This window comes from Balaenoptera acutorostrata, chromosome 4 (genome assembly GCF_949987535.1).
Source record: "Balaenoptera acutorostrata chromosome 4, mBalAcu1.1, whole genome shotgun sequence".
Taxonomy (NCBI): Eukaryota; Metazoa; Chordata; class Mammalia; order Artiodactyla; family Balaenopteridae; genus Balaenoptera; species Balaenoptera acutorostrata.
Window position 1 is genome coordinate 96650822 of NC_080067.1, and position 14185 is coordinate 96665006.

The 14185-nt window shown below is 36.1% G+C and overlaps 1 protein-coding gene across 8 annotated transcripts in view; it reads right to left on the minus strand.

The window, feature by feature from the left end:
- Positions 1–14185, minus strand: part of BBX (BBX high mobility group box domain containing) — a 284858-nt gene that overhangs the window by 78494 nt on the left and 192179 nt on the right. For all 8 annotated transcript variants that reach the window (XM_057545012.1, XM_007187142.3, XM_007187145.3 and 5 more), the window contains 2 exons: positions 5202–5397; positions 1072–1139 (listed from right to left, as the gene is read on the minus strand). In XM_057545012.1, the coding sequence (XP_057400995.1) occupies positions 1072–1139; positions 5202–5397 (264 nt within the window). The remainder of the gene's footprint in view (positions 1–1071; positions 1140–5201; positions 5398–14185) is intronic.

The following is a 14185-nucleotide window of genomic DNA, read 5'->3' on the forward strand; positions in this document are numbered from 1 at the left end:
AACTATCAGTCCACCAAATTTACACATTTATTGCTACACTGAATTGAATAGAAATAAAAAGTTAAATCAAATTGAACATATGGTCAACTACTATGGATCCCCAATATGAACTGTAAATAATAAAAACCTTTTGTGATGTAAATATCTTATGTGGTATCCTCTAAAACGATTATCTGAATAGACTTCAACTGTAATCCATATAGCACGCACACGACTTAAAAAACAAAAGAAAGAAAGAAAGAAAAAAAATATATATATGCAATAAAATTGCTATTTTGTCCTAAATAGCAACTCTGGTTGGGGATTGAAAAACTTCCAGCTCAAGGACCTGAGTTTGGTAAAATAATATGATCTGCAGGTCACTGCATCTGGCCTCTGTTAAATGGGTCTGGAAAATAGAGGAATTCCACAAATGCAAACTATGCATGGCTACCAGATACTACCTGCCTATCAAAACCATACTTAAAAATATTTAGCAAAAACAGCCCAATAACAATACAAGGGAATAAAAAATGAAACCAAGGTCATAAGGGCCTGGGTCTCTTTTCATTTTCCATTTTAAAAAATAAGCAATCTTGGAATGCCATGTTTCCTGATTTTCAAAAACAGGAGTTTGAATTTATTCAGGTACCAGAGAGACTGACAGTTTCATGCTTTTTTTAACTCTCATCTTTTCACTAGCAAGTCTAATGAGAACATCACAAAAGCAGAGAATGTTATGAATAGAATGAATGAATCATAGGATCCACCCTATGGACCCCATGACACAGTCATGGCAAATGCTAATTATCTGTACACTGCAAGTCTTACTCCTATGCTCAGGGAACCTCAAAATCTGCAAATCTGCATCTGACTTGTGTTTGTGTCCTTTTGGGTTTATGTACCCTACTCTGTTACCCTCAAGGCACGATATAATGCACATAGAGATCTTAATGAAAACAATTAAAAGCAGAGTTTATTCATGAGCTGCAAAAAGTGAAACTGTAGAACTAACAGTGTGAACAGAACACAAATGTCTGTGTTCTCAACCCCCAGCAGGAGCAGAGTGGAGAGGGATGAGGGACCACTTACCTCTGGTGTACCAAGAGCATGTTCTCCAGCTAAAAGCAGCATGCTCAGGCCTCCCATTTGAGTAGGATCTAAATAAGTCAAAAACAAGTAAATCATCAATTCATAACCATGAAGTACATATAATCCAGAGTCGAAAAAGAATACTCACAAAGACTAGCAATCAGAAATCCAACAGAACGACATGTAACTTATTACAGAAAACTTCTGAAACTCTTTATGAAGGAAAAACTTGGGGTACATGTGCTTAGTACTCATACTTTTGTGGGCTTTTTAAATACTACTGTTGTCCACCATTCCAGCAAAATACTTTCTTCAATACCACAGCTGTTTATAACATGAATTATCTCCTAATGTGATGCTTCTTTCCTTACTGCATGGTGAGTTTGGATGGATTTTTTTTAAATGAAAGAGTGCTTATACTTGTCTTCTAAGAAACTTGAGATTTTGTCATTCTCAAATTGTTATTTCTGCCACATGATATCAGGGCTGATAAAAAGAACAAGGCCATCAGAGGAACTAGAGAACAGGGAGATATTTTACAAATGGGACTCCAAAAATCTAGAGGGCTTTGTTCAAATATTCTTTCTTTAAAACTTTCAAAAACAAATTTAAATTAAACAATGATGTATTTATAACATCTTAAATCTTAGGGGTACAGTTAGGCCCTTCCTTGAAAGGCCTCGAAATACCTTTAACATTGAAAATGAACCCTTTTTATACTACCAAAGGTCTTTGTTTTCATTCCTTCAATAATCAACAGAAAAAGAAAGAGAAAATGAAAGCAAACTGGTAGATCTATGACCCAGGATTATATCTAAACAAGGAAAGTACAGACAATAAGAAACCTATAGACTTTAAGGCTGTCTTAAATGAATTAAATTTCAGAACTTCAATGAACTAACATATCTGAAACTGCCTAAGTCAGTGCTTATCCCAGTGTATATTGGTCCTCAATAAATGCACTTTTTATTTTAGTAATCTCTCTACAATTCAAAATGAGGATCGGGCATAGTGTTGCCTGAAGACATTAAGGTGTCTCTCTTCTCTTTCTTTTTTGATTTTTTTGTTTAAAGATATGCCCTTAAGTACATCTTTGAATACTGTCTGTCTCAGGAACTCATGAAGCAACTCTGACTACATCTTACATACAGTCAAATTAAAAAATAAAAATTTTTTTTGAAAAAAGAATCTGAGGGGAAGGAAGGGAGGGAGGGAGGGCGGAAGAAAGGAAGGAAGGAAGGAAGGAACGGCTTAGTAGAGGGGAAAATATGTCACCAAACAATCAGGTGGTCACAAAACAGGTCCATATTGGAAGGTAGCCACGTAGGAATACACAGAGGAACATGAGCTGGTTTGCTGAAATAAGACTCTTTGTTGTTGTTTTAAGAGTCCATCCTTAATTAAATGTTAAGTTTATGAACTATTTTGGCTGCTAAAAGAGACACGTAATCTATTGGCAAATAAAAATCGGAGAGAGAAATGAATTTAGCAGAAAGTAAAGGTGTACTTTGGTTCTTTGGGCAGCTAAATACTTTTGCAGCTGCCATTCTAGAGATCAGGAGGCTTGCATAACTGCATTCTAATAAAGATAAAAATGTGTTAGTTCAAATTATAAAGTAAAATAGGAACATACTTCCATGATAATTTATTTAAGTTATATACCAATATGACTTTGCTGTATAGATGCTAAAACACAGACAAGAAATCATCATCTTTTATATTAATTTATACTTATATAATGTTATTTGGATATATCAAAAATATATTTATATAAATAGCATGCTTTCCCTTCATCGAGAGGGCTTCTACTAAATTAAATTCTACATAGCCTTCCCTCCTTGGAAATCATACACTTGACTGCTTTGGGGTTATTCAAAATGCAAAATGTCATGTGACAAGGACTATTGGGAAAACAAAACAAAATGAGATTCCATGTTGAGGAAAAGCATAAACTGGCCTCTAAAAGCCCTATAGTATCCCTTAGATTTAAACAGCTAAGCACCAAGTTTCAATTAAAGGCAAATTAATTTGCTTTCATTGTGTTAAAAAGGAACATCACACCAACGTTATCCACTATACACTAGCTTAACAAGGGCTCTGATCATGGATTTCCAACATCCGTCACAGGCCCTTATATATAATGAGATAAATGCGAGAAAGTTGTTTTCCTTCTTTCCTGTATTTTGCTTAAAGAATGCTGTTTTTAAAAGCTGACTTGTAGGGGCTTCCCTGGTGGCACAGTGGTTAAGAATCTGCCTGCCAGTGCAGGGGACACGGGTTCGATCCCTGGTCCGGGAAGATCCCACATGCTGCAGAGCAACTAAGCCCATGTACCACAACTACAGAGCCTGTGCTCTAGAGCCCGCGAGCCACAACTACTGAGCCCATACGCCGCAACTACTGAAGCCCGCGCACCTAGAGCCGGTGTTCTGCAACACAAGAAGCCACCGCAATGAGAAGCCCGTGCGCTGCAACGAAGAGTAGCCCCTGCTCGCCGCAACCAGAGAAAGCCCGCACGCAGCAATGAAGACCCAAACCAACCAAAAATAAATAAATTAATTAAATAAATAAATTTTAAAAAATAAAAAATAAAAGCTGACTTGTAAATATCCTGGTTGAAGTCTAGGTCCCACTTTGAATTTGTAGGTATAACAGGTAGATTAATAAACTGTCAGAAATGGTGCTACAGGCAGACATCTTTCACTGCTTTCTGTAGTTTATCTACAATTACTTTTGGTTTTTGAAGAGCCACTGTGTGCAAAAAAAACAAAAAAACAAAAAACCCTACATAGACCAATCTAGATTTAGAACTGGGAGAAAAAGCAATGGAAGATAAATGCTAATCAAAGGAATTTATTTAGAAGCCAGTCATAATATCCTCTTATTTGGTCCTGATGATAAAATGTTTTGTAAGAGACTCTTACTGACACAATCTGGGGAGTCTAGAGAGCTCACCAAGACTACTAGCAAGTGGGTTGAAGCTAAAATTATACAAAGTAACAGCTAAAACAAGGACAGATTTCTATTCTGATTCCTCTGGGATATGCAAAAGCATCATTTTGGAAGCTCACCTAGAATTATACTACAGACATTACATAACAATCACCTGAAGACTTTGTTCCCCCAGAATGCTGCCATTGCATCAGACTGCATTTCTTAGATTTATATATGACATCACCACACACTTTGTTATACCATGAATCACACACTGCACTGTTAAATCTCATTAGGCCTACTGGCTATTAAAAAACTGAAGTGTCATCACAATACTGCTTAACTTCCATTCCCAAGCTTTCCATTTTGCAAAATGTTCAGAGCTCTCATCTTAAAGAAAACTTGCTTGTAATAATGAAACAGGAACCCTATAGCTCAACACCAACTTCAATGCTTGCATCCTGCCCAATCTCCCTATTTCATCCCGGAAAACTCCTCTCTTGATTACGGTATTAGAATAGCCATGGAAGATAGAATCATTTGCAGGGTGACTATAAATGCTTTATTTCATGGTAATAAATGCTGTAGCATTCCTTACCACCCAAAGAGTATTAAGGTCTCATAACAAATGGGACCATCTGGAATGTTAAATTTGCCTGGCCCGTAACAGGAATGGGGGCCAGAGAGAGGGCAGGATGGAAATTCCCTCTAAGAAACAGCTGTCAGATCCATCACAGATTTGTGATGGAGTTGTTCATACTCTTGGCTTCGATGTTTAATATCCTCAGATAATCTACATAACTGTGGTTTTTTAGGTATCCAAGATAACTAAGGTGCTTACTGGGACACCTTAATACTGTGCATGAGTGTGTAAGCTATTTTGTTACATTATAAAATTCCCTGAGCTCCTGACAATCTCCACATTGCTGTCTGCTTTTCCATAATGTTAATGTCAGGAATCCACATATATTTGTAATGACTCAACCACTTGGTCTATACCTCCTTTCTTTAACTATATTACATGTACACATTCTATGTATGTTATACTCCAAAGCTTTAAGCTATGCTGCGTATTTGCCATTGCTTCCTATTGGTTAAATTTTGCTTTTCTCTCTCTTTCTATTATCTGTTAAAAATACTGCCTAAATGAATTGACCTGTTCTTAAAGAACAGGTGAAATTAGTGTCTAAACTCACCAGCCATCCCAAAGTTAAGCTGAGGCATTTCTTCAGTCTTTGCTTTCTTGGGGCTTGGCAAGTCTCTTGAAGAGTCAGATGGGAAGGCCCATAGTTTCTTTCGTGGATTGACAGCGGATGTTGGGGATTTCACAGGCTTGTTTGTGGTAGGACACCATTTGTAGCCAGGATTTGCTTTCATAAATGCATCTTTATACTATAAATAAAGAATAGATAACATATTTTAATTAACACATAGATTGAAAATGTTCTAGTACTTTCACCTTACTCCTCTATTTAGATAATGAATGAAAAAAACACTTTCAGTAAGTTCTTTCCTTGTAGAAGAATGACAATCTCAGTACAGGGCTTTAGAGCTAGGACATGAATTTATCTACTAGAAAGTTCATTTGTGGGATGAGGGTTCAGAGGCAACACATTTTGTATCTTTTAATCCTCTTCTTTTTTCTTTTTTAGGATCCAAAAAGTTACCTGACCTTGGTAGAAAAAGGGAGTTATTCGTAATGTGGTGCGTAAAGCAGCACCTATTTCAACGTAGGTATCAAGTACCTTACAAAATGTGAGTCAGTACCAGGGCCAGTAACTTGATTCTGCTCACTGCTTAATTTGCTAAGTATGTTAAAAATTAAATCTGTGCTTTACTGTACAGGCAAATGCAGGGAAACCTAACAGAGCAAAGTAATCAGCTGTGGGATAAAAGCACCAAGATCACGAATGGGAAAAGGGGAACAAGGTAGGGCAAACTGATGCAGAACTTTTTAGTTCTTTGAAGATGCAGGTCCATGTAGAAGAAAGAGTACTGGATGCAGAGTCTGATGACCTGGGTTCAAAACCCACCTCTGCTATTAGCCAGCTGTGGACATTAAGCAAATTGTACAACCTTTCTCAGCCTCAATTCTTCCATCTAAAAAGTGTAGCTGCACCTGGTAACATCCCAGGGTTTTGTAATGAGCACATGTGATCTCAAAAGTGAACATGCTGAGAGCTGTGATGTGTGATGTTGCAGATTAATCCATCACAAACTGTATGTCTTTACTTGGAGGTTTCAGACTTCACTGTTAATATCTTCCTTTCTCCTTCATTTTTCTGTGGTTTTCTCCCTTTTCCCCAACTCGGCCATTTCTTTCCCTTTCCTGACAATAATTAAACAAAAATATATTTCTTGCTATTCATGTTATATTGCCAATGGTTATGTTATCTGATAAAATGTATTTTTCATGTATTCTTCAATGATTTTATGTTATATTACTGCTAGATACCTTATTTAATTAATACAATTCTTTCAATCCCCTAAACTTGCTTTTTAAAATGGTCACTCTGTGTGTAAAATTAATTTAGTGTAAGCTCAAAATAGCTTTTTTATCTAACTCATTAAAGAAAAAAAAGGTTCCTTTACGCTTAGTGTAAGAAAAGTATATGTAATCCAACTAACAAACTTTTTCCACCACTTCACTTTAAATCATATAAATGAAAATTGTACTGTAAATAATATAATGCAATGTTAGTAGTTAATGGTTTAGAATCATCCCAAAGAATCACCCTTAATTCAAATTTTCTGAATAATCAATTTTTTTTAACTAAAAGCTGTACATCTGCATATTGATACATAGGTACATGAGGAAGGAAGGTAAGCGTAAAAAACAGTAAGATACAGTTCTACTTTTCCTACAAAAATAATTAAAATGGGATACAAGGCCAGATGCAAACTAGAATTTACCATCACATAACAATAAATTTGGAGGTATCAATGTAATGTAAGAGGTACTCTATCCCAGCACATTCACATGCATGGGGGGATATACATGTTAAGCTGAGGCAGACAAATAGCCTCGCCTGCTGTCTGGAGGTGGAAAGTGACAAATGATAGGGTGAGATGAAAGCAGCAGGCACATGCATCATTATTTTGTCCCAGCAAAATGCACACGAGCTGGTCTGTCAGATGAACAGTCATTTGGACAAAGGTCACCACTCTATAATGTAACAAAAGACTATCAAACAAATTAACATATGTGTCATAAGAAATTTTAAAAGTTTTGGGTACTTTTGGTGGTTTTTTAAGAAAAAAGTCCCAATTCACGGATGGGACTAGACAGATGGATGTCACTAGCCTTCAGATTTCTTCTGTTTCTTAGGTGTCCCCTTCCTCCCCTCCAATGTTGTCTATCTGCTAGGTAAGATCTTTCCCAGTAAATATTACATCCTTTTCTAAGACTCACTTGGCAATTTGCTTTGATGAAAATCAACATGTGTAGTGAAAATGATAATACTGTCATTCTTATGAATGAATTATTACCAGCATCAACTATTTTTAAAAGCACTGATGGTATTAATAAAGGCTAGCTTAAACTAACTTATGATGTGGAGCTGTGCTGAAGATAACATAAAGCAGTGACAATCACTGACCATAAACATCTCTTTCTCTTGCACTTATTCTACCCACCCACCCACCCACCCATATCCATCTCAATACTCTGTGAGGATCAACTAGGTGACAGACACTGGTTAGACACTGGGGACTAAAAGAGCATAAATTAGAGTCTCTGCCTTCAAAAATCCACAACCAGTAATCAAAATATTACTTCTTCTTATACATGGTCCACGGACTTTCCCCTGGCTCAGGCATGAAAAATGGTTTTGCAGAGGGTCCGTAAAAGGGGAAGCTACCTATGTGTTGAAGAACAAAAGGCAAGAGAAACGCCTGGAGTATGTGAGGTTTTATGGAAAATGGTGACTGAGAATTCACTATGAGGGTCAATGCTCTATAAATGTATTACAATTTTAACCTTGCAGATTCTTAAACTCGATGTAAAACAACATTCATTAGCTCAATCAAGTATATATGTGAGCAAAAGGGTTAAGAATGTAGGAGACAGAGAAAAGAATAACACACAGCCCTTGTCCTTAAAGAGTTTAAAGCTTAGATGGAGACGCCATAAATTCATGAAAAGACATACAGGTCAACACAAGCAGTGTATGAACACCAAGTGAGGGCGGAGGCAGGAAGAACCCTCAGCGTGTGAGGATGTCTGTCCTTGGAACTGGGCTCATCATCAATCACTTGCTCTGATTCAGCTATAAGAGACAACAGAAAGGCTTAATCATTTGTTGTGATGAGGTTATTAGGAAAGGGATTACAGAGAAAGCTGAGTAAGGGAGAAATGAAAAAAGACTACATATAGTCTGAAGCAAATAGCTGAGTGAAAGTATTAGCAAGCTGGTCAACCATGTGGGCAAAAATCCATCAGCACAGGACTGAAAGGACCAAAGAGACAGGCCCACCCATCCAGATCCCCAAGGCAGGGCTTTCATGCTGGGGGTGGGAGGGGAAGCTCAGTTATCCTCCAAGAACATCAATCACAGGCTACTGGCCCTATCTCCTAGGTAACTAGCCTCCTGCTAAAACACTGATTTTTTAAAATCTCCCATTAATATAAAAATTCCTATTTTATTTTATTTTTGCAAATTTCCAACTGATTAGATAACCTAAGTGAACTTACCTTATAGGCACAGATCCTGACTTACACAAGATGCTTAGTAAATGCTGGCTCCCTTCTGTCCACCCTCAACTACTACCACATTTCATTCACAATGATAATACATCACTGTTATTCAATAATGGTATTAAATACATACCCTTTGTCACAGTATTCTGTCTACTTCATATATGACAATGGCATTACTATACACCAAAAGACAACACTCTATTATGTTAATCTTTAAAAACTTGGGTCTCAACATTACATACTTTTGCAGATCATTTACAAGAATGGGAAATCTGATCTTAAAAAGCACCTTAAGGAGAGACGTACTTATTAACTGTCTTCCAATTGTCTGTTTCTAATTGGAGGGGAGGGGATGTATCAAAAAGTCCAGGAGTATTTCTAGCTATTATTACCGTCTAGATCTTCTCAACAGAGTGAAAGAGAATGATAACCCTGATGAGGTCCAGTAATAAGGGACCCTGGGAATATCTATACAAATAAAGAGAGCTGATTCTGGTACAAATATGTGAAATATCACCATGATAAAAAAAAAATCTACCAGAATTATGAAGGAGAGATTACACAGGAATTATCTGATTTTTAAAGAGCTATAACACACTTTTAAATCTTAGAACTCTGCAGGGGGCTAAGTGAAGCCCTAGCATAATAAATTTTGAGACAGCTAATGAATTTTGAGACAGCTGTACTTTTTCACATCGGCAGGCAGAAATCACATTATACAGGGTGGAAGAGGAGAGGAAGATATGTGAGAAGTGGCATTAATCTGTACTTCCTTAGTTTTAGGAACTTTCCCTCACAAAACTTTAAAACTTCTCATTTAGATCTGAATTCTTCTTACTAGATATTTTAATAGGAAGGAAATTTAATTAGACTTTTATATGACAGAACATTGAATTAAGTTTACGGTTCCAACAGAACAAAAATATTTCAAATTATACATTAACCTATAAAACTTTCATGTTAAAGCCACTCCAGTAAAAACTATACACTTCGAAAAGTGACTTGAATAAGTGACCAGGGAATTGTTTGGTTCTCTTGTAGAAAAGTCATAAAGGAAAAACTGAGTTGGCTACAGATACGGTTGCCTAAATTGCCTGTAAGGATTACTGTGGCAACGGTAGTTCATTTTCACGTATAAAGTTTTTTAAAGGACAATTTTACTCCCTAATTTGGGTAAGGAGGAGAAAGTCAGTTCAATCAGTTAGCACTATTTAAAAAGTACCCAAAATTTCAGAATTTCTTTTAAAATGTAATTTTGGTACATTTTAAAAGGTAGATAGGGATCTGGGTAAGAAAACTATCTACATTTCTGAAAATGTATGAATACATAATTCATGTTAACTAATTTGAATTGTAAAATGTTTTCTTTAAAAAATGTGTTTGCTTAGGTTTAGTAATTTCCTTAAACACTTTAAACCTTTTCTTTAAAAAATAGTTTATGGCATGAATTTGCAATGTTTCAAACAGTACAAAAGTTAATTTTTACCTACATCCCTTTGAATGACCACAAATTCCAAAGTAATCAAGATTTACTGTAGGATACTGGAGTATTAGGTCCCTCGATCAATCCAAATATTAACATCTGAAACCAATACCAAAAATTAGTTTTAAGAGACTCAGTTTAAATTCTCAATATGTCACTCACTATGAGGTCTATTTTTTTTATCATTAGCTATGGGGTCTTTATAAAGTCCCTATAATTTTATTTGATTTGAATATTTAAATGGTAGTGTTTACTAACAATTAGCAAATGGATTGATGTTTCTGAAATCAAGTAGTTAGCTCACTTAATGGAACATCTATTTTGTTAGGGATTATTAATCACATTGGACAGTATCTGCCAAGTTGGGCAAATGATGCATTTTAGTTTTGTTGATTCTTGTGTTTCAAAGACTAATTTTGTATTTCAGTAGCACTTCAGCGTGTTAACAGGTCCTAATAAAAACAGTAAAAGATTACTAGGTAAAGAAGTAACAAATACAAACAAACCTAAGTTTGCTTATCAGGAACAACTAACGTTTGTATAGCATTTTAAACTTCATACCATGCCTGTGCACACAATGCCTTATTTGCATCTTACCTCGACCCTGTGAGGGCAGGCATCTTTATTGACAATTTATAGATGTGGAAACTCAGAAAGGTCTGAGAATGGAGAAGGCCAAGTATGAGAACCCAAGCTCTACTACTACTAATTTGCTGCCCTGGATAAGTCACTTAAGTCCTCTGGGCCACAGTGTCCTCATCCTTAGGCTTTCGGAAAATAATATCTAACTCATGGGATTATTCTTAGGATTAAATGAGTCAAATGTTTATAATGGAATCCTGGGCAGAATAAAGCAATATTCAAAACTTGATATTATTATTTCAAAAATAAACACTTGAATATTTGTTATAGTAAGGAAGTCCTGACATCTGGAACACAGGAATGGGAAAGGTCTCAGAAACAAAAAGTACTGGGAAACACGAAGCCCAAATCTTTGGTTTTACTACCCACCTCCCCGCAAAGTGGCGGGGCCCCTAATTAAGTGATACTCAGAAAACCCCACACAGAGTAAAGTCATTTCATTAGAGGCAGTCCAAAGTGGCTGACAGAAGAAAAAAATGTCAACTGACAGCTGAGGGTGGACCGAAAAGAAAGACTCATGGAAAAGCAAAGAGGAAATTCAAAAGAACAAAAGGGTTAAGAATCATTTAATATACAGATAAAAATATGACTGTAACTCAATTGTTCACAAAGGTCTCACCAAATTACAGATTATAAAATTATTCTTGTAGAGAAACAATGGGTTGAAATTTTGAAAAAACTCAACAAGCATTCTAAAATTTTTAAGTAAGGAAGTATTTAAACAAAATATTACATAAAATTTCCAGGATAAATATATAAAACAAGAGTGTTGAAAGAAACAGCAAAGTTTCATCTACCTAGAAATCACTTTTGTGTAACACTTGTTTCTCCAGAATGTGGGGATAAATGTGGTGCTGCTCTAGCTTAGTAGTATGAAAGATGCCACAGCATTCTTGTAAAAATACAAATCCTGTTAAGCATGATGTGATAATTAACAAAAACTGTTCAGAGTAATACATGAGAAAATGACGGTAAATCTTCTTTGGAGAAGAATACATTTCTGATGAAATCAAAGCAAGGGAATGAATACGTTAATTTGATCTTGAAGAAACATGGAGCAAGAACTGATCACTAAAGACCCCATGGAGATTTGTGGTGATAATCTCTCCTAGACTACTGACGACAACAGATACCAACATTTACGAAAGGCTATTACAGTTTCCCTTCAAGCTGTATTTTATTGCATTTAATTCCACAGCTCTTTTATTGACATACAACTGAACTTCCAACTTTTCAGGCCAGTCTCTCAAGATTTTTTGCCTTTATATCATCGTTTCCTGTTACTCTGATACAAATACCCCAGGCTTGGGGTAAGACTTTCTTGTTCTTGAAATTGTTCTTCCTTTTCCATATCTGCTCTTATCCTCGCCTTTCTTCTGAATCCTGTACCAAAGCCCACGCCAAATTCTATCAACTTCATAAAGCCCTTCCTGAAATACCCCCAACCTGACCCCAACCTCTGCACAGGCAGACTCTTCCCGTAAGACCCACGACACGTTATTGTTACCATTTTTGACTGACTTACTCAAATCTCTAGTCTCTCAGCTGTCTAAAGTGAGCAGTATATACTAAAAGGATGCTAGAGGCAAATAGGCAAGAGTATCCCAGGTTCCACCAATGTAGAGGTGGTCAAGATACTAACTCCAAAGAGCCTTAGATCCCTGCTCTGAAGAATGGGATAACTGACTTTACATGTTTGTGCTTAGGTAAAACATCCAGTCTGGAATGAACCAATCAATAAATGCATGCATTCTGCCTCATGCCTCAGATCCTACAAAAACCAAAGGAGGGGGTATTATAAAGGTCACTCAAAATTGCCTTAACTTTCCAGGTCCTCCCCTCTTCTTTGCACTGACTCTGCTCTACCTGAAGGACAACATATGTGATCCTCTACATTGACTGTCCATTAATTAACTATGACTATTAGTTTAAGTGGCATGTGGAAGTTTCCAGCAATATCCTAGTCAAAAATGCAGGCTTATATTCATATATTTGTAAGGGAAAATGTTAAAAGGAAAAATAATACTGTTTCTGGGTCTCCTAACAGGCAGTTGAAGAAGCTAGAGCCTGTGAATGTCCACAACACTGCACCATCATGCACACTGCTGAATTTAAGAAAAGAACCCAGGTTATATCCTTAGGACAGTATTTTTTAAATTACTTATAACTAATTATTGCTCTAATGAGATTCATCAGAGAATATGAAACCCTCTTTCAACCATTTTTTCAACAATGCCAATCAGTACTGGGAAATTATTCAAGAAACCGAAAACAAATCCCAAAACAGGTATGCCCTCTTACCAGATGCACAAATAGAAAATAACCAAAAAGCAAGGGAAGAGTCAGAGAAAGTTTTAACAGGTTAAAAAAAATGATCTCTTCAAAGTTGTATTAATTATTACTTTAAGAATATATTTTAAAAACAAGAAGAGAATGGAAAAAATTAAGTATTTCTCATTCAATTGGTAATGACAGAATAGATATTGGTGAACATCACATAACTATTTACACTCACATGCAAACTATGCTGCAAGACTATGTCTTGTTCCTAATAGAGAACACATTTTAAATTGGGGGTTTAAAATTACAAGTTTACACATATAAAAATAGTTTTAAAAATGACTGCCTGGAGAGAGGGGACCTTGAGGAACGGAGACCGTATTTATCACTAACAATCATTAAGACCCGGTACATTGAAGCCACCCAATAAGTTTTTGTTGATTAAACTGACATTTCAATTAAGGCTGCAATATTAACACAAAAAGCACCAGCACAATTACCTGTACTTTAATGTAATTTCAAAACCATTTGGTAAATAAGTTGAAACAAGTATCACTTATGCCTAGAAACCAATTGTATAAAGGATTTTCAAAGCAACTGAACCTTCCACACTTGGTACTAGAAGTGAGACAATATTTCATAAGAGCAACAAGGCAAGTTGTGAGATGGAAGATCCAGTTATGGTCTCTACTTGAAGTGGTTTGCAGTGGGGGGCACCTTATCAGATTTAGATTTCATTACTCACCACAGTGGCAAATACTGTGAAGCTAATTAAGTAATTAGTAAAGGAATTCCTGTATGAAAACAATGCTTCCTCCTCTTAAAAATGGCCACCTATTTGGTTTGTAAAGTAGCAGTATTTAAGAAAAAGCAAACAGTATACGTGAGACAGGCTGCAGGTTATCCAAAAACAGTAATCCAAAAACAAACTCATGAGTTTAATTATAGGAAGTTTGTGCAGTTCCCTATGAGGTTTCAGATAATTGTTTGTTTTATCATATAAGCGTGACTATGAAAGGATCTAAAGCTATTTACTAGGAAAATTTTACTGTTAATTACTGTTATGCTCGTGAAAA